This window comes from Athene noctua, chromosome Z, assembly GCF_965140245.1.
Source record: "Athene noctua chromosome Z, bAthNoc1.hap1.1, whole genome shotgun sequence".
Lineage (NCBI taxonomy): Eukaryota > Metazoa > Chordata > Aves > Strigiformes > Strigidae > Athene > Athene noctua.
The window spans coordinates 39,120,573-39,141,676 of NC_134077.1; the positions used below are offsets into that span (position 1 = coordinate 39,120,573).

General features: G+C 35.4%; 1 protein-coding gene across 7 annotated transcripts in view; it reads right to left on the minus strand.

The window, feature by feature from the left end:
- PPIP5K2 (diphosphoinositol pentakisphosphate kinase 2) overlaps positions 1 to 21,104 on the minus strand; it is a 52,056-nt gene that overhangs the window by 18,404 nt on the left and 12,548 nt on the right. For 6 of the 7 annotated variants that reach the window (XM_074933217.1, XM_074933216.1, XM_074933215.1 and 3 more), the window contains exons 3-21: positions 20,347 to 20,542; positions 19,562 to 19,652; positions 18,812 to 18,897; positions 17,307 to 17,461; positions 16,812 to 16,913; positions 14,876 to 15,037; positions 13,645 to 13,766; positions 12,054 to 12,155; positions 11,408 to 11,494; positions 10,387 to 10,462; positions 10,197 to 10,306; positions 9,063 to 9,148; positions 8,284 to 8,409; positions 8,060 to 8,181; positions 5,009 to 5,191; positions 3,688 to 3,829; positions 2,426 to 2,649; positions 782 to 909; positions 488 to 602 (exon numbers count right to left, since the gene is read on the minus strand). In XM_074933217.1, coding sequence (XP_074789318.1) covers positions 488 to 602; positions 782 to 909; positions 2,426 to 2,649; positions 3,688 to 3,829; positions 5,009 to 5,191; positions 8,060 to 8,181; positions 8,284 to 8,409; positions 9,063 to 9,148; positions 10,197 to 10,306; positions 10,387 to 10,462; positions 11,408 to 11,494; positions 12,054 to 12,155; positions 13,645 to 13,766; positions 14,876 to 15,037; positions 16,812 to 16,913; positions 17,307 to 17,461; positions 18,812 to 18,897; positions 19,562 to 19,652; positions 20,347 to 20,542 — 2,415 coding nt within the window. Of the gene's footprint in view, positions 1 to 487; positions 603 to 781; positions 910 to 2,425; positions 2,650 to 3,687; positions 3,830 to 5,008; positions 5,192 to 8,059; positions 8,182 to 8,283; positions 8,410 to 9,062; positions 9,149 to 10,196; positions 10,307 to 10,382; positions 10,463 to 11,407; positions 11,495 to 12,053; positions 12,156 to 13,644; positions 13,767 to 14,875; positions 15,038 to 16,811; positions 16,914 to 17,306; positions 17,462 to 18,811; positions 18,898 to 19,561; positions 19,653 to 20,346; positions 20,543 to 21,104 lie in introns of all 7 variants that reach the window. The other variant, XM_074933212.1, reaches the window with a different exon arrangement.

A 21,104-nucleotide genomic window follows, 5' to 3' on the forward strand; every position in this document is an offset into this window, starting at 1 on the left:
ATTCTGTGAACTTTGCACTACATGAGTGTTCTTGAAGTCAGGAGGGGGGTCTTGACAATATGCCAAAAGTAAAAAATATTAAGTTGGTCCAGAAGTGAATTCAAGACAACCCTGAATGGTAACTTGGAGGTAAAAACAGTTGGAAGAATTATAGGTGACAACATAAGACAAAAAAATGGATCATCTGATCTTTTCAAATCTCTTTGAGACCGTAACATATACAGCTGAACACACTAAGAGAACTTAGCATTACTTTAAAGGGCATGATGTCTTCCACCAATATGCATACAAAGTAATCTGAAATATGTCTCTGCATATGTAATAGGAAATCAAATGTTTGAAGAAGTGTGATAAATTTCAAAGCCACGTAAGAAATTTAAGCTTTTAATTGATTTAGGTTTAGTAAGATTGTTTCAGTAAATTTTACTGAGTCCTTCTGGTTCCTCTCAAAATTTCAGAGCTTTAACAGAAAAAGTGTTCAACTTACATCACATAAGGCACCATAACGAAGGGTAGATAGCAGGGAGTGGACATGACTCTCGCTGGTGAAATACAACCGTGTACGAACATGGCGTTCAGGGGACATAACACCCCTGGAGTAACTTGAAAGAAAAAAAATGTTATTAGATCATAATGAGATGTGTCTCTATTTTAGAAATAGCTGTAACAAATAAATAAATCATACTGAGCTAGTAAGACATTTTAAATATGAAAGTTATGGAGTATCTCTATTAAGTCTTATGGAAATTAATATAACCATGTAAAAAAGTAAAACACTTACAGAGGGTGAAGCTTATTTACAGTATCATCATCTTGAGTTCTCTGAAGGTCAGAACGGATTTTTCTAACTAAAGGAGTACAGTAACCTTTGGCAATCTCTAGTTTCTCAGCCTTAGAAATACCATATTCCTGTGTAAGAAGAAACTGACTTTTAAAATTCAGTTAAAAATTAAAGTGCCTTCTAATTCAAAGCCTGTATATTAAAGCCAATTAATCCTCTGTTTATTTGCTCTGGCTGCAAACAGTTTTGTTTAACATTTTCATTATATTTGATTACTGACATCCCTTCAAGGAACAAGCTGTTTGCCTTTTTGTTGTTTGATCTGATACCAAGAAACAGTTTTTATTTCACTAGTTAAACCACAAAGTGGTTTTACCTTCTGGTATGATGAAGCTTTTTTCTTAAGCAAAACATCTAGGGAGTTATTCTTCTTCCCTGCTCTCCTGGATTTAGACATCTATGATGCATTTTACCTCACCTGATTTCAAGTAACTTTTTTTTTTTTAGTCAATAAAGAGACATACGCATATTACCTATTTAATATGTCTAGCTTAGTCTGGGGTAAACCACCCCATAGAAGATCTCCTATTCACCTCAAATAACACTAAAAATGGTAGTTAAATAAAACTGTAAAATACTGTATCTGCTGCAGTATCTACAGTATTTTAAAATCTCTTCTTCCAGAAGCTTCATGCTCTGTGCTGCACATGATCAGAAAGTTCTCTCATCATTATGATGGACCTTCATGTTACTCTAGAAAGCAACATTATCACTTCTCCTTTGCATTATTTAGGCTTATGAAGTTTTGTTTTTCTTGCTTCAGTATGTGTCCTCACTCTCTAACACTCTATTCAAAATTTAAGATTAACAGGCCCACATAACAAAATACATACATAGTACCATTGCTCTTTTGTCCTCCTTGCTGCAGGGAGTTTGAGAGATGGGGAGAGGAAGAAGTTCCCTCACTTGTGGCATACAATATGGATAATACCTGTCTTACAACAGTACTCTCTAACTGCAGGGACACTTGGGGAAAGCTGCAGTCTGTTCTGTCCTGTTATCACAAAACAATTTCAAGTCCCGCAGCCTACAACATTTTAGAGCTAACTTGAGTTTAACAGCCTGTAGTATAAGTTTAACTTGTCTGCTTCTCATCTGAAATTCTATGCGTACATTTTTACCAGTGAGTGTTACCATTCTGAAGCAGCAGAAAAGTCTTTTTAAATTTAAATTGCTTAAAACAAGTCAAATTAGATTAGGATTAAGTGTTACTTGCAAAGAGCCTAAAAATTAAATTTCTAAAAGCAGGAAGAATGAAATTAAATATAATTTTAGAACACACAGCTGTTCACAGGGGCTCCATTTAAATCTATGATGAATGGCTGAGATAAGCCACTTTAAGACACTAAAGTAAATGAAGCAGACAAGTTCACATCTTAAATTGCTAGAAAAATTCACTTTGAACACAGCTTAATGAATTATGAATCAAATTTTCTTCAAAAAAATAATCAGCTTGCCACCAGAAAACAAGAGGTAATGTTAAAGGCTTCTATTACCGCAAAACAGACAGAGTAAACATTTTCACAAAATTTGAAAAAACATCTATTCTACAATTTATTCTGTTTAATAACTGAAAATGCTTACCTGAGGGATCACAATGTCAGCTAAAGCCTTTGAAAGTCTGTATAATTCCATTGTGTTTTCTAATTTTAAGGAGCCATTGTGCTGCACATCATATTTTATACAGTCGTAAATATCAGGAATTTTGCTAATGTCGTATCTTCCATTTTTTGTTTTAAAGTCTTTTTCTAACTTGGCCCACCTGCGCAGCATCAGTTCTAGTGTTTCACTGTGGTACAGCTGAATATCTAGATAGACACATATCTCATGTAAGCAATCAAGTTCATCCAAATAATAAAAGGGAGATTTTAATTAACTGGTATTAATAGTTGAATACAGAGGGATAAAAGAGATCAAATAAGTTAACTGCATTACTTCTAAGAAGAAGTATCACAGATACAGAGCTACATCAACATAATAGAAAGCTTTGCTGCAGAAGTTCACCACTGGACTTTTAATCAAAGCTACAGCACCAAGAATAAAGTATCCTACAGCACAGATGATATATATATTAAAAAATTCAATTAAAAAAAGGCTGTAAGAAAATTCTAGGAGGGACAAAGTGGAACAGGATAACATCTCTGTTTTAGACCAGACCACATATTTCATTTGTCTCTCTCTCCTGCATGTGTCAACAGCAAGATTCAAGCAACTAGTAGAAGGGATAGATCATTCCCATCCCAGGGGAGGAGATTAGACCAAATAGACAAAAACCACTGATACTATGTACAGGTGACACTTGTACTGCTCAATCTCAGAACAGAAGCTGTTTGTATACTATACACTGCAGAGAACATTGATAAAAAGTATTCCAGTATTTAGCTAGTATCAAAAAAGCATTCTGGTCACTTCCAGCATCACTGGTTCACCACCATTAATACTGAGCATCATTCTATGCAATACTACTACATGTTATATAGTAAACAACAGTTCATCAGCAAAGATACTTAAATATAAAAATGTACCTATGTAAGTTAGCTTTAGTACCATCTGCTTTTCCTGCTACTTCTGTAGAATGCTGAGTTTAAGATAATTAAGACAAGAATTTCTGTAAACATTTGAGGAACTTCGGAACACCACACAGAGCCCTTACCTGCAATATAACCATGTGTTCCTCCTGCTTTTTACTTTAAAATTATGCATATGGAATCAGACTGTGAAAATCCCTAACACATTGTTGATGAAAGTTCCGCTAAAAGCAAATTTAATGAAGAAAAGTTATGTTACAATTCTTTCTCAGATATAAACAAGAGAAACTACATATAACTACAAAAATGTTTAAGTACCTGCAGACTTTGGATCTTCCATTCTTTGCCTGATCTGAGAAGTCAAGCTCTGGATCAAGGAATAAACCTTATCACACGTCTTTACAGGATTTTTGATAACCTGCATTGATTTTATCAATGAGATGCTTCCAGATGGAGTAAGCTGCAATTTGACATGAACACAAAATTATGTAAACAAGCTGACTAGACTTAAGAACTGGGGAGATAAGATGGAACATAAGAAAAATTCCAAGTACTGAGGAAAAAGAGTTCAAGTAGGTTGCAAGTAATTTTTGAAAGCATTTCTCAATTATCTACTCCCTTTGAGGCTTTAAGAAAAGATAACATATCAAAAGGGAGTAAGATTTACTAGATTCAAAGGTGAGAAGAAATTCTCAGGGCAACTAATTCTATGAAGTAAACATATGCAATGTCAGGAGTTCCTAAACCTCTTTTTTTGTTCCAAGACAGGAAAATCGAAAAGATTTAAAAAACCGCATGTACTCAGCAACTTTCCGTAACTTCCCTTCAAATAACTACTGTATTCAAAAGCCTACAAAAAAGAAATGTTATCATTAGGTTCCATGTCCCATAAAATAATTTTTGTTCTGTGAAGTACCCTCCTCAGTACAACTGGAAGGAAGAACTGGATTTACAGTAGAAACTGATACCTGCAAAAAGTTTGTCTGTTCCTGTTTCAGGTTTTTGTTTTTATAGGACTGCAGCACAAAAACAGAAACTGAAAGAAACCCCTTAGATGCACATACATCGAGAACATAGAAGACATCCTTCAGAGATGACTTAATTACAGAAATTGCAGATGCTGCAAATTATCAACATCGAGTGTCACTAAAATGATACAGTCATTATCCATGTAAAGTGAGGCTTCATCTAATTCTTTCAGACAAGTCTGCGTAATCTAAAGTAAGCAAACAATGACATTAAACAAAAAAGGCCTTGTAGATTAAATATTGAAACAACTACAGGAGGCAGACAATACATTTTGTAATACTACACACCGTCAAAGTAAAGATTACAGAAAGTGTAAACAATATAGTTTTATTTCTTGAATAATTAAAATATTTTTAATGGAAAAGTGAAACAGATTTATGAGGTCCCTATCTACTCCTATTTCAAAGTTTCTAGCTATTCTGATTACTCAAATAGCAATATAGCTCAAAATATCTAATAACACAATTGGCACAGCTTCCTTTGTAGTTCAAACTATTTGCAAGCACACAATATTTCAAAACAGATACATAAAATCACTGCTCATTACTTTTACAGAAGAAATTTATGTGGCTATTTATTTCATTTCATAGAAAATTAATCATATGCTAACCTTATCGTAGTCATCAGCAGTAAATTCTCTGTCTCTCTGGAGAATTTCATGGAGTCTTGCTTTAACACGATGCTGACAGCTGCTTAAAGAATCACTGTCGCTGTCCAACAGACCATTCATATTAGCACTTTTTACCATCTGGACAAGAATAGGAGTCAGCTCTCCCTCTAAAGCCAGTAGTCCCTAAAGCAAATAATACAATTAATCAAGCAAACAGCAAAAGATGAGAATATAAGAGTATCTGAAAAATACACCCAAATCACTAACTTGAATTCAAGACTATATCACTTGTCTATGTGTTAGATAAACAGGGAGTTGGCAGACAATGCAGAGATTTGCATAGGAATGGTCCTAAAACACTGCCTTTGGTGTGCAGGATTTCCTCAGTTGGTGCAACAGTGATGGTGACATGTCATAGAGTATGCTCCCCAGCACCAGCTGAAGTGACCCTAGCATCTCAGTGATGCCAGCATTGCTCCTGGGAGGCCACAGCTGTTCAGGTCTTGGGCTGCAGAGAGTGCACAGTGCCTCCCTGAGGCTGAGAACATCAGCAGCCTAACTTGTGTGGGACATGCTCTGCTCAAGGCATTGAGTCACCAGATAGTAGCTATGGAAAGAGTTAGCAATCCAAATAGCATCTGGGAGGACAAATGGGAGATACACAGGGTCTTTGCAGAGACTCTACAGAGGCAAAAGCCCAAACTCTGTGTTGCACAGGGGGACAATCAAAGGCTATAGTTGAACAAGAGGTGAATGGAGCCTTCCAAAATGGAGAAAGATGGAGAATTTGTGACTTCTGGAAACAGAAAGGCTCTGAAATAAGGAAGGAAATGGGGTGGTATCTCCTCAAGCCTGCTGACCAAGCAGAAAGCAGGACAGATGTCTGAAATACTTCTGCATCAATACATGCAGCATGGAAACAAAGAGAATAATTAAGAAGACTCAATGCTTGCAGAGCTTTAAGTCTATTCAGATTACAGAGATGTGCTGGAATAGTTAACATGAATGGAGTTTTGCTATAGCTAGATACAGGACGTTTTGAAAGCCAGGAAGGCAAGAAGGCAGCAGAGTTGGCTCTATACAGAGGAGCAGCTTGAACACTGGGACCTTTGCTTTCAAACCAGTGACAAGCAAGCTGCAATCTTATTTGTAAGGATCAGAGAACAAATAAGCACAGGTCAACATCATGGTGGGCCTCTGCTACAAACCACCAGTTACAAAAAGGGAAACAGATGAAGCCTTCTTAACAGAACTGGAGGAAAGCTGACTGCAGGCCCTGTTTTCCAATGGGTGCCCTTAGCCCTGGGTACCTCATGCGTGGGCAATATTGCAGGGGATAAGCAATCCAGATTTCTGGAAAACCTAAACCCCTCTCTGTCTGTTATTATTGAAGGTCATTCACCTAAGAAGTATTTATGTGACACCAGCACTGTCAGCGTCCTCTCACACAGTATCACTGATATGCAGAAATAAGTGAATATATTATTAACAAGTGGAAGTATCATGCATGCAAAGGGCTATTCAGGAGGAGGAGCAGAAGAGGAATTTGCCTAGCATGAAGACAGGTAAAAGAATACTTTGGTAAGTATTATAGATGTAGGAAGTTCTGGATTCTGTGTTTTGTATTATATTTCCTATAAATTCATGTTTGTAATAAAAAAAAGTCATGCTTTTTAAACATCACCACAAAATTAATAATTTCACATAGAAAAATACGTGTAAAAAGTATTTCTATTAAGTGCCAAGACATAGTACTGCTACCATGTGTTACTTATTAGGTATCTTTTTTGACTGGCCCAAAGTAAAAACTTTAAGAAACTACTTCTGTTAATTTAAAAAAAAGCGTCAATTTATGGTCTGTACAATTTCCCATTAAAATACATGCAAAGTAGTTTATTTATTGCACATTTCTAATAGCTTCAAACCCACTAATTTCCTCTATAAAGTTACAAATCAATAAAAGAAAGATGGTTGGAATGAAAAGTGTTGACTTCTGAACTCCAAACCTTCTGGTCCAAATCACTGAAGTGACTGAAAATCGCGATTGTGCTCATGTAAAAAGAATACATTATCTCAAATCAGTTCTAATGTCTGTGCTTTAACCAACACCAACGTACAGTCTGTCACAGAGATCTGACAAAAATTTGAGGAACATAAGCCCTAAACAAATAAGCAAACTAAAAATGTTGCCAGTCACATCCTGGGCTGCATCAAGAGAAGTGTGATCAGTGGGCCGAGAGAGGTGATTCTTCCCCTCTGCTCTGCTCTTGTGAGACCCTACCTGGAGTACTGTGTCCAGCTCTAGGGCACTCAGCATAAAAAAGACAAGGACCTGCTTGAGCAGGTCCAGAGGAGGGCCACAAAAATGATCACAGGGATGAAACACCTCACTTAGGAGGACAGGCTGAGAGAGCTGGGGTTGTTCAGCCTGGAGAAGAGAAGGCTCTGGGGAGACCTTATAGCTGCCTTCCAGTACTCAAGAAGGGCCTACTGAAAAGATGGGAAGGGATTCTTTCTTAGCGTGTGAAGTGATAGGATGAGGGGTAAAGGTTTTAAACTGAAAGAGGGCAGATTTAGATTAGATATAAGTAAGAAATTCCTTACTGTGAGGGTGGCAAGACACTAGAATAGGTTGCTCAGAGAAGTGTTCAAGGTGATGGTGGACGGAGCTTTTGAGCAACCTGATCTAGTGGAAGGTGTCTCTGTCCATGGCCAGGGGGGTTGGAACTAGATGATTTGTGAGGTGGCTTCCAACCCAACCCATTCTATGATTCTGGAGACTGTTATTGGAAAGGACTAAGGTATATTGGTAGGACTGTATAATTAAAACCTGTCTGCATCTGATAAAAGAGCTTCAAATGCTTAGCCCATTAATTGGATACCTTTTCACACTGAACTAAATGTTCTTTGAAAATACATTTCTTTTAAAACACAGACTCACTATACATTGTGGACTCAAATACACCAAAGATCTCCCTCAGTCTTCAAAAGAAAAAATAAACTTGAGAACATCAGAATTTTAAAAATTGAAAATACAATTTAACATTTTACCTTTGCAAAAGCTGCTGCAGTCATCTGAACTCGTCCCTCATCAGAAGCGTAGATTTTGAGATCATGTCGGTAAGTGCTATGTAATCTAAGTAAACCACATCCAGGAAATCCAGCATAATCTCCTACCAAACAAACATTTTGCTCAAACTCTCATTTTGCACTTGATTTATGAAGGGATTTATGCTGTTCAAATTTCTTTTTATTTATTATAGATTTTTTTTTACCTTGTCCACCTGGATACATACACCTGAAAGCCCTTCCAAGCTCCTCTGCTTGCACCCTGCCTGCAGGAGTCAATTCTCCTCCCCATTTTAGAACCAGAAGCAGAGACGGCTCATTTCTTCTATTATCTAATTGTACACAGAGAGAGGGGTTTAGTAGTGAAATATGTTCAAAATATTTTGGGGTTTTTTTCAAATGAACAAAAATATTGGGACGATGCAGGGCTCCAGTAAAGGATCTCTTCAACATTATGAATCTTTAATAGCGTTCTAACAATAAAAAAATATTGAACTGGAGAACTAAAAGGGCACTTAAGCAGAGAAACCTGTAGTAGTTAAATAATGGAGAAAACATAAGTGTAAAATATTTAGCATGCAGTCTGAAGCAAAAAGTAAATTGAGACAGAAAAATTAAAACAAATTGAATGGTAAATACAGTTATTTCAGTCAATAATCATGGGTCAAGGATGAGAAAAGCTTTCAAGTTTTTAAAATAGCAGTAAATGTTGAGTGGGATTTTCTCATCTCAGTCCGAAAACACTGAAGCTTCTTTTCACCATACTTTTCTGTTACAAAACAGCAGTGTTAGAATACAAATTTACTTCATACTTTTAGGTGTACGATTCAGCAGACTAAGAGACTCTGAATATCTGCCAACAACACAAACATTCATACAAAACAACATATTCCCTTTAACATCAAGACCACTTGGTATAGCACTAGTCCTTGACTATTTAAACACACATGATATTAAGTGATTAGATGCAAAAGTAATACAATACCTTCCTCTTCACTGGAAGTCTTTGGGCAACCATGAGGAAGATATGTTAACTGAACTTTGCGATTTATGCCTGAAAAATGCCCGTACCTGAAGTAGGAACAGGGGACAGTGAGAGGGGAAGAGGGACAGAAACATTTTGAGTATTTTCCTCCAAACCTGCTATGCTCCTGCAACAGGATATAATAAATCTATGCTGGTCATTGATTTGAGCATTTGACCATCATTTAATGAAGCTTAGAAAAAACCTGACTCAACAAACACAGAATGACTATAGAAATATCAACCATTCTATAATGAAACGTTTAAAAATACAACCTACTACTTTTTTTCACAACGCTAAACATAAAGGTATTAGAAAAAAAAAAAGAAGGATTTGCAGATTGCACAAGTACTTTATCGTTTCAGAGCTGCAACTGCTGTGGCTATGAGCATCCAGAATCTGATCTGGCAATGTAGATGGCTACTATTTTGTTAGGCAATTAAGTTCTCAAGCAGAACTCAGTATATCAAACCACCACTGTAAATTTAAATAATAACTGTCTTTGCCTTGATTTTTAAAAAATTAATTATCTACTACTATTTAGAGTTCTGAGAGCCTAGATCTTTAACAAACCTTGAGGCCTTAGGTTTTTGTTGTTTTGTTTTTGGGGTTGGTTTTTGGGTTGGTTTTTTTTAATTATTAAATATTTCAGGCTTAATATATACAAAGCCTTATTTATCTGGAATCCTCCAAGTTTGCAGTAAGTAGACAGTATACATGGTGAAAGTTCTTACTGGCTCCATCAGACTTCATTATGTCACACACTGCAAGAAGCAGATCCTACACTATAGTATATTCATTTTAAAAACATTCAAGAATATAAAATTTGAGATCAAAGAAAGTAACTTTTTCATGTAGAAAATATACTCAGACACCATATAAAGCAGTAAGTTCAATTAAAAAGGAGAAAAACCAGAGATGGCTCAGTTCTCCTTCATAATGTCAAACACAACATCCTTTTTCTTGATAACCCTTGTACTTGAATTAATATATCATTACATATTTGATAACCATTGCAATCCAAGCAGTAACTGGTCAAACAGGTCAAAATAGCAGATACTTTGTTGCTATGAAGCCTGAAAATTAGACACTTACATTTCTAACACAGTCTTTAGCTGTTCAAGTTTTGCTTTACTTTCTTCAATTTCAGAATCATTGTTTTGCCCAAGTTCTACAAGGAGCTGCCTTGCTATATCAAGCACTTCCTAAAGAAAGAAAACATAGGATTTACTTAAATAGTGTTCTACCTGTAGAATATACAGTAAGAAAATAAAGACAAACTTGCCTGCAGCTGTTTTGGTTTTTTCAGTTTTAGTTTTCCAGATTTATATCCATCACATTTTTCAAAGAGATCAAAAAACCTTTAAGAGAAAGAATATTGATTTAAAAATGCAGTTATTAATTAAATTACTTGAACAAGTGGCTCTTAAATTTAAAGCAGTCTGAAATTAGCACCTTTACACTATTTGAAAAGCAGGTTAAAACCTGCACTAGAGAGGTCAAAGGAACCTTTATTCAAATTCCATTTCCCAAGAAAGTCTTCAACACATTAGAGAAATAAGGGCATTAAAAATGTTCTCTTACTGACTTCCTAAGTGTTAAAAAAAGAGGGAAGATATTCTATATACCAAATGACATAATACTCAAATACACAGGTATGTCAATTCTTACTCTTCAAGAATGATCCTGTAGGGATCCTGTAGGAAGTAGAGACCAAAAATATCAAATGAGCAGTCCTACAGTTTTACAACATCTCTGTATTTGGTATCTCTAAATGCAAGAATTTAGTCCCAAAACAAGTAATTGCTTGTTACTGAAATTGCACCTAATTCTAGGCCACTTATATAACATATATATATATATAACTGAATGCTAACATAAAGATGGTATCTACCAGATGTCAAACTCTGACAAAAGTAAAAGACAAAAAGGTGGTGCAATAAGATGACATCTCACACAAGAATAGTTAGGATAAAAAGAGAAAGGCAGAAGTCACAGTCAAGCAGTGAACCCGAAAAATTCTTTGCTGCATTATTCTGAATTAAGACACCTATAGAGACAAATACATTTTCATTAAGATCAAGTAGGACTGTTCACAAGGCACAGCATGTGATGAAGGAAGTCTGCACAAGTAATTTGACAGTCCTGTTAGAAAAGAGGTGCATACTTGTGAAACACCTGCAACACCAGTTAGATTTAAAACAAAACAACTTGTATGATGCAATTCCTGCTCAACTCCTTGACTGCAAATCCCCACAAAGTGAGTCCTGCTCATGCAAACTAATTTTTACCAATATTCTACTTACTTCTGATGTTTCACTTCCATTTTCATTTTTTGTTTTGGTGTTCGGTCCCCATGGCGTATTACAGCTATAACACACCTAAGTTCCATCCTGAAATTTCAAGAGAGTTATATTTCACAATTCTATATATGAGGGTCTTTAATATTAAAACCACCATGAATCAAGACGACTGACAAAGTTGTAGTTATCTGATGTAACTACAGGAGTGATGGAAGGATAGGTAAGAATATAAGGTTAACTGAAAATGATGTAACATTTAAATATAAGCATTGATTTTATAACTTAGGTAACTACAGACTATCTATTTTAAGTAGATTTTTTAAAACAACGATATTGATGTTCATTAAATGAGAGAGCATGTTTATTAGAAACTATGCATATTAAGTTGGTGCTGGAACAATGATGAGCAGTGAAGGAAGCTATGCATAAAAGATGCTACACTTGAAAATCTGCCATTCTATACTCAGCTTCACTAACGGTCAGAAACTCTGGTTGCTGACATAGTAATTGTGACTCCTTCCTTGTTTTCATCACACAAAACAAGCGCTCATAGGCCAAAGTGGGCACACCTTGTGAAGAGAAAAAAAAAATTCACCCAAAAGTTTTATTAGGAGCTTGCACAATTCAGGTGTAGCTACTATTTTCTTACATTGTTCCAGAGGTGGTTGGCACAATAGGGATGTCTTCAGCTTCCAAAGGAATTGACCATGGTATCTGAAACTGGGGAGCAAGTTCTCTCATGATGATATTTCTAAAAAAGGGATTAAAGAGAGAAAGAAGAAAAAACATTAAGTATAATGCATAGCTTATACAACACATACAAACTCCAAACCAAAGAGATAATACATACATGCGTTTTTATCAATGTAGTTTTAGACTACTAGAAATCCTGAGTCTCTAGATGCATATTTTTGTGCAATTGTGTAATAAAAACCTACTTAAACAACATTTTAAAGCTACTACAACTGCTAGAGACATTAGCCTAATGGGCCTGGATTTGTAAGAAACCTCAGTTTTTGAATTACAGTTCCTAAGAGTTTCTTGGATATGATTTAGTCTTGTTAATTTATATTCAGACAGCTGACTGGACTGCCAGACTCTAAGTCCCTGATAATCAGCTAGCCATTCTCATCAAAGAATAACCAGTACCTTTGGTGGTAATTTCTCAAAAGTTTCTATGATAGAACTGGAAAAACAGGTATAGTCTCTGGTCATAACTACAAAATGACAACACTGCCTTCACCTACAGAATGTTGTTAAATCTTGGTAATGTTCTAATTCAGGTTAATATCTACATAAGAAGTAGTAACATGGATAAAAAAAAGTCCATCTTAGAGTAGCATAAGACAAAATTTAATTTCTAAAAAGGTCAAAAGAATCTGCTGTTACTTAACATTGTAATGTATTGCTTTAAGGAATAAAGCATAAGGAAAACATGATAACTTTTTTCAAATAATTCAACAGCTACAACAATTTCAATAAGAAGAAATCAAAATGGGTCTAAGAACTGTAACTCTAACTCAAAAAGTGGCCTAAAGCAACAGGACTACAGTTGTTATACAGGATTTCAGCTTAGCTCTTCCTCCATTTACCAAGATCCCAGACCATTTGATAATGCAGAAAGTCACACTGTATCTAATCAGTGCAATCTTACTGTAAAGCCAGTTCAGCTGGCCAAAATGGGATCAGCCTACTTTGTTGGCAGAGTTCACTACCCATTCTGTACGATCCCTTGTTAGACCTTTTTTACTCCCACTAGTAGAAAGAAGACTATATTACAGAAGATACCTTGATGCTACATTAGTCTGGATTTACCACTATGAAATCTAGAAATGTACAAGTATACACCAGCTACAGGTCAAGAACAGTGTACATTAATTTGGGCATATATTAAACAGCAGCAAGCATAACCATACAGTGGTGCTTCTCTACTTGAAAAAAAACCTCAACTACCTTTATGAACTTAATCCGGCTTTCAAAATACATATTCAGTTAGCTTTAGGTATTCACAAAACACTCAGATTCACATGTTTTGGATGATTTTAGGAATATGGAATTCAGGATTTATTTATTGATTCAGAATTCTTTAAAATATTTTAATTTATTATTTAACTTAATTACTTATTTTATATGTAATATGAAATAATTAATTTAGGAATAAGGAATAAATAGCATATAAACTAGTCACATACAACAGAGTGAATAGGCAAAACTCCTGAAATAGATCAGTAAGCTCTTACCCCAGTATCTTAGCACAATCATCATAGTATTTCATGGAGTTTTTCACAAAACTGAAGCCATTCACATCACAGACATAGGACTGTCCATTAGCACGCAGCAAATCAAAGCCACAAACTGTTTGCTGTTTTTAAGAATAAAAGTTCAAAAACATCAAAATATCACCTTCCTTAGGATTGCTTATTCTAAATAAACTTGATATTTTGTCATCTTTTCAGATGAATACCATGTTAAAATATGACAGATAATACCTTTTGCCAGTGCCATGTTAGGCTCACTCATGTCATGCAAACATCTTGCTATTTTAAACTTTATATCCACAACTTGATTCTACCCTTCCTACATATGCCTAGCAGTATCAGTACTGAAGGTCAAGTTCACATGTGCACAAACTTAATCTTCATGATTTACAGCACAAGCAATGATGATCCTACAGACACCCAATTCTGACGGTGGTTTCCCCTACACATATTTTTTAAGGATGGCAGGCAAGAAATGACAAAATATTGATAAAAACATTTTTGTCAAATTTTAAATTTGACAGGATAGTTTTGACACTGACATAATACTGATGTTGTTAGTACAGGATACTAGATGCTATTTCCACAGATTACTTTTTAAGATCTTAAAGCCCACTTTGCTAGGTGATAGAAGTTCACATCGTACAGGCTCCAGAATGCCACCACAGTTATGCACAGGTAATGAGACAGACTGAAAGACAGCCTTTTAATAAGACAGGTGAAAGGAGGGTAAGAGATTGAATGAAGTTCTGAACAAAGGAATCTTAAAACTATACAAAAATTGAAACTATCAAACACTTCAAGTAAGGACCTAATCATGTCAGTACCAAAGTAACATTTAATCGGGCCCCATGTAAATACTAGGTAACGAAGTTCTAAAAACTTAACTACTGAAATTGTGTTTTGCTAACTTAGAAAGCACTCACAAAATGTGTGAACTGATACACTGTGGGCTAGCAAAGCACAGCAGCAACATATGAATTCAGGAAACTTACATAACATAAGCAATCTATCTAGAACTTTTCAATCCACTAAAGGAAGAATTCTTCTAGATAAAAAAAAATACACGACTGTGGAAATTTAACTATTCAACTTCCTAGGAGTTCTGCAGCAATTATCACTTCTGGTTCTGTGCACTAAAACTCCATGGAAGTTTCACTTAATAAAAAATTAACACTAAACGTTTCATCAGATAGGAATGTAATCTGCTTACTTTAAAAGCAAGGCATACTTTCCAAGCAATTAACTTCTCTCTTGCATTCAGGATGACTGGATACCTCACTTCTTTTCCTTCACTATCTCGTTCTACCTTGCCATCCAGAGCTGGAGATTTCCGGGCTTCAGCATGAGCATAGTCTGGACCTACTGTGTACACCTTTATTGAAAAACAGGAACTCTTGTTTCAGTATAATTAAATTAAATTACATATATGTATACATTTTGCTAAATTTATCTCAGATGTGAGACTTCAAAAGATACTAGCTGCTTTCATCAACTGAAAAGTTCACTCTAAAGTACCTGTCCTTACTGGCATTCTCTGCCTTCAGAGAACACCCACCATTTACTGACAACATAGGATAAAGCAAGAGGAGAAAACAGTTGGAGCACAGGTAAAGAAAAATAATAATTATAAAAGTTAATGAATAAAAATGGATTTCTTAATTATGGTGGTACAAAGGTAAAGAATAATGCTTTTCTCTCCACAACATCTGCAGATCTTGGGAGAGCACATTAATTTGAGAACTATTTCAGTTTACTTGATTATGGAAATCTGGCTGCAGGACTAAGTGATTCTCTAAATTAAAAAATACGTTCATATTTTAGGCAGGACTAAGCAAAGCGAAGATCTGTTCAGTTTTTACATGACAAGGGAGGGGCTTGAAAGAACGTACTATCTATTCTGCTGCAGTTTTGATGCTCACTGAATGGGTTGGGGCATATGCTAGAAGAGACTTGACAGCATCTCTCAAAAATGGGCTACTGTCACTTTAATTAAAAACCAAACTCTAAGCTGTGATAAATAAAGTATACAACTAAACCAGACGATTGCAAATACTGCCCATTTGGTCAATTCAGGCAAGAGGGCAAGCCGAGTGAAACTGTCTAACATAAAGCTAACAGTCTTGTTACTTGAAGAAAATCACTATTTATTTCAGGTGTTAAAAGTTCACAGCTGCTGCTTGATGACTACACTACAAGCAGCCAAAATAGTCTCCATTCCCCAAGTCATTTGCATCTCTTCAGGTTGCTAGAACCTCTTCTTTTTTGAAACAGTTTGTAAAGATCTTACACAGATGTCTGTAAACTCGGATTAACATATTGCAAAGTGTTGCATGATATAATCATCTGAAGAGTATAGCTCATGGAAACGCAGCAACTTAAAGAACAGGGAATTTGTTTGAGAACATAAAATGAGCATTCTTCTCATGTAACACCAAGTGGAAGTAGATTGCAATTGATAAAAGGGCTCTTTGGCCTAAAATTGGATTGTACTCACAAACTCTAAACCTCCACTTTCTGTCTAAATGAGGTGATCTCTCATGCATATTGTAAAACATTTGTTTTCACATATTTTGTGATGGGCTTAAAATAGCCAGAACTATCACAAAGAGAAATAAAGCATCTCCATATGTGGCTATACCTATTCTGCTATTGTGCTGTTTTATCATTCTTTTACAATACTTAATCTTTACATCTGTTAAGAAAATAAATGAACAAAAGAGTGAAAGTAATTACAGATAAGGTCAATGCATTATTTTCTGCAACTTCATATAGTTTTAGTAAGTAACTTTTATTTATTAATTATAATACAATGATAGTTGGCAAAATCTATTTCAATTACAGACTACATAACCTTCAGACAAAATATCTAGGCAGCATCTGCTTACACAGAAAACTATGTGCTGTTCTGACACTAACACAATACAAAAAAGAAAGACAATGTGTTGGGTAATAAGCCTCCAGCACTTGATTCTAACAACATAAGCAGAGTTGCTCTACGTTACAGGTACTGTGTTTAGCTAGAATAAGAATCATGTTCTTTATTTATGAACTGTATCAAAACTTCATTAAAATTAATCCTTGACACAAAGATATAAGCTCTTGGAGCACTTGATTTAAATATAAATAAGAAGGTGCAGTTGTCATACCTTCACATCAGTGCCATCTGTAGGCATGAATTCCTCATAAATATAGGAGCCTGTTTTTCTCACACTGCTTTCAGGGGAATAAACACTGCTTCTGCTGCCAATCTGAAATGAATATTTTTCTATTAATAAACTCACAGGCTACTGCCTGAGAAACTGTAAAACTCCTTAAAATAACACACTTGTACTGAGAAAACACTTCCTGTACTAAATGAAGCAAGTAGGTTTTAATCACTCCCCAAAGATTTTTATAAGATTCTAAAAGTGCACTGATTGTGTATGCTTCTTTAACCTCTAAGAATTTGCAGTGGATGACAATCTATTGCAAGGAATAAGGGTCTTCATTCAATCTACATGTTCTCCTGAAAAGAATTTCTCTGATTTGCCACTACTCCTACACAAGCAGGACATGATAAAACAGGTCCCAGCTAACATATGGATAGGGCAATTCTCTTAGGTATCTACAAATTTTCAATAGCTTTAGTGCAATACCCTCACCTTTCGAAAGAGCCTCTGGCTTCCACCTCCAGCAGATGTTGGATAATAAATGTAAACATTGTGGTCCTCAGCACTAACTGGTTTTTCTACAAAAGGCTTTTGGAAAATTTCTCCATTTACTTCCACATGATCTTCTCCTTCAATCAAGCTGCATTCTGAAGAAAAAGTGCAAACAACAGAGATGTAATAACATATTCATGGAATGAAATGATTAGACATTTAGGGTAACTTTGTAGGTTGACATTGAAAGATTATATTACATTTTGATTAACTGATTTGTTACTGACTGCACAAAGATTTGATGATGATGTGCTGAACACGTCTGCATTATGTTACTTGAATACTGTTCCAGGATTTCTGTTGATTCACTCAGTGTCAGACAGGAAATTGTCTCCTACAGATGCATAAGCTTACTTGGGCGCTATTTTTTTTTTAATGTTTTGAAGACAGAAGGTAAGGCTGTGTGCCTCTTTCTTCAGTGCCCTTCTCTGAAATATCATGGGGATGGCAGATGGACAGTGAACATGGCATAGTGCAAAATACAATAATACTTTTAATAGGCTGAGAACTGTCTCATACTGTGAGACTGATGCACCTCGCACAGAGTCCTCTGCAATCAGGGATCAGGAATCTCTTCACTGCTGGTTGGATGCATGTAGCAGCTTTTATTTGACATTTGTAGCATAAATGAGTCCTTTTCCCCCTAGATTACACAGACATTTTAACTCAAAATTCCCTACCTCTTAAGAGTTACACCACAGTAATACTTAAATTTTCTTTATTTTTCTTACTTCTTACTCCTGTGTCTTGCCCTGTCATTGCAATCTCCTATTGCTGTTGTAATTTTTCATTTTAGCAAAAAAACCTGTTAAGTTTGTTTTCAGGTACAGAAAAAAATGACTCTAATTTATATTCAGAGTATATAATCTGCAGATCTATCTGGACTAGATTTCCCTTATATGGTTGCTTCCATTTGGAAGGGAAGGTATTCAAGAGCCTGACTTGTTTCTGTCAGTATTACTTTCCTACATAAAATTACTAATTACTGTGGGTAATGAAGCATCATGAATGCTGCTCTCTTCGGCGACATATCAGAACTCAGTTTGAGTTTGGAGGCCATTGGAGTAAGAGGACTGTAACACCAGGCTTCAGCATCATGCTTTTTAGGTGCATACCTGTACTGTCTTTGGTTGGGATGGAGTTAAGGTTCTTCACAGCAGCTGGTATGGTGCTATGTTTTGAATCTGTGACCAGAACAGTCTTGATATTTTAGTTTTTGTTAAACAGTGCTTACACAGTCTCAATTCCTCTCCTGTTTCACATAATGTCCCCCACAGCCAGTAGGGGTTAATCCACAATACTTTATAAACACTGGAGGAGAAATCAACCTCTGCACAGATGAATTAGTTGTCTAGTAAGTGAAATGTAGCTTTCTGCTATATGTACTGTTCTCCAGTGAAAACAAAAACATGTCAGTGGTTGATATTTTATTCATCATTTTTTACCTTGGGGATTGTTTGGATCACGGTTCAGAATTGCATAGCGAGGAAGTAAAATGCCTTCAGCTTTAAGAATACCATATACTTCTCTTCTAGAAGAAAAGAACAAAAGTAGCACAATAAGAAAGCAAATGCTGTCAAAATTTTGTTTTTACAGTCCATGAGTAAGGAAAAAGAAAAAAGCATATTTTTTTTTAAATTACACAGCATAAGATTACATACTCAATAATATAATGCTTTAAGGGCAGTGACACAGCTGTATCTCTGCAGTGATCTCATCACTATCAATAAAAATGTAATTTGCTGTGACAGTCCTGTCATCTCCACTCTGACAGTGCAAGAGCAATTTACATAGAAGAATTCTTTTGTTAAAGGATATCATTAACATGAAGGGTTGAAAAAGTTTATACAACTTAACAGGAAAAAAGACCTTTAGTAAGTCACATGAATTCTACAATTACAGGAGTTTGTACGGTTGCTATACATACCTATGCTATACGTATTTTCAGAGTTTAAATTTTTTTATTTGCTAAGTTTACAAACAAATCACCAAATTTCTACCTTGTTAAATCTTCAGATGTGTCAATATAAAAGCAGTAAAAGAAAAAACACACCTAAAGATATACCTCAGAAAACTATGCATATATTAATAAAGTTTAACATTCACTGTTAACTGTTGCTATGCAATAATAACAGATTCTCACAGTCTCTGACATGAAAGTAGTTTGCTGTTCTCAGGTAATTAGTGTTGCTTACCTGTCTTGTATGTGATACTGCATATTCAAGTCATTGATTATGAATGGATTCCTGAGCTTTGCATAGGCAACTGCTTTGTCCAGTGGAAATCCTAAAATATTTATTAAGGCAAATAAATTAAAACTACAAGACACAATACCAGTAAATAGTTTAGAATCTTTTTATTCAAGATTTAGAGTACAACCAGAGACATATTTCAAATGGGAAGATGCTCCCTAAACTATAGACACACATAATGTCAGCTTAAGACAATCACAAAACTACATTCTAATGTTAGTATAGGCTGTCAAAAGCAGTGGTCCTGTCCCCAATTCGCTCCTCCCCACTCCAAACACTTCCATAGGGCCTGAACTAAGGCTTTTATTGACTCTGCCTGAAAATATCATTTTTAACCTCAGTCTATGCATCTGTGGCTCACTGCCCACAAAACCCCGTTGATATTAGTAGGGATACGTGAACAAGTGGTCAGAGACCCAAAACTCCCACTGAGAGAGCAGCATGAATTCACAGGTATTGGACCAAGTAAGCTTTAGATCGCCATTTCCAGTGGCTCCACAAATACCTACACATGGAATAGCTACTTTAAATACCATGTTAGATGGGACTTTCTCAAGCAATTAAACCAGCATAATTAGAAAAGCTCTAAAAAGTCAGTCATACTATAATAAGACGAATCACTTCCTAAGAAAAATCTAATAAAACTACAAGACAAAAAAATTAAAAAGACCCTCAAAATGGTTAAAGTATTTAGATGTCACAAATTTTTATGGTATTATTAGATTTACCTTTAGAATGAAAAGAAATGAGACAGTCACATAAAGGCCAGTTTTCTACTGGCTCATTCAAAATAACATCTTCTTCAAATATTACCACAGTTATGTACTTAAACATCGAGAGGCGTTCAAGAATTTCTTTCATTGGTTTGGACTTAGATTTCTTAGCCATTGAACAAATCCCAACTGCAATTTGTCTTTCTGGTGGCTGAAGAGAGGATGGGGAAAAAGCAATTATTAAGATTTCTCAGAACACAACAGCGTTTTAGTAGCACAATACTAGAGCAGATATTTCCTGTTAAAATTCACATACTACCTTTAACTTAGTGTTTAATCAGGTAAACTGCTAGCAGGTAACAAAACACAGGATGACAGCATGCTGCACTGAATCCTTATGAAAAATGCCTCAAAAAATGAAACTATTCAACAGCTCTACACTACTTTTTTGGAGTACCGTATCAGGAACAAATACACAGGATCAAAATCTAAGTCAGAAATGTCAAATCTGAATGAAATCATACTTACGGCTTACTCTGAAATTAAGTATCAATTCTTTTTTAAACTATTAAATTTTTCTACATCTACTTAGTAGTCACAAGCCTTCTCATCTTATTACCTAATACTACAAGTGAATAATGAAAAGGGAAACTAGTAAACCAAAAAACAGTAGTATAGATTTTCTTTTGTGCATAGACAGTTTCACTTTTCCTCTGTATACTCTATATTTTCCATCATGTTATAAGACTTTAAAAATGTCTTTCCCCCCAGTG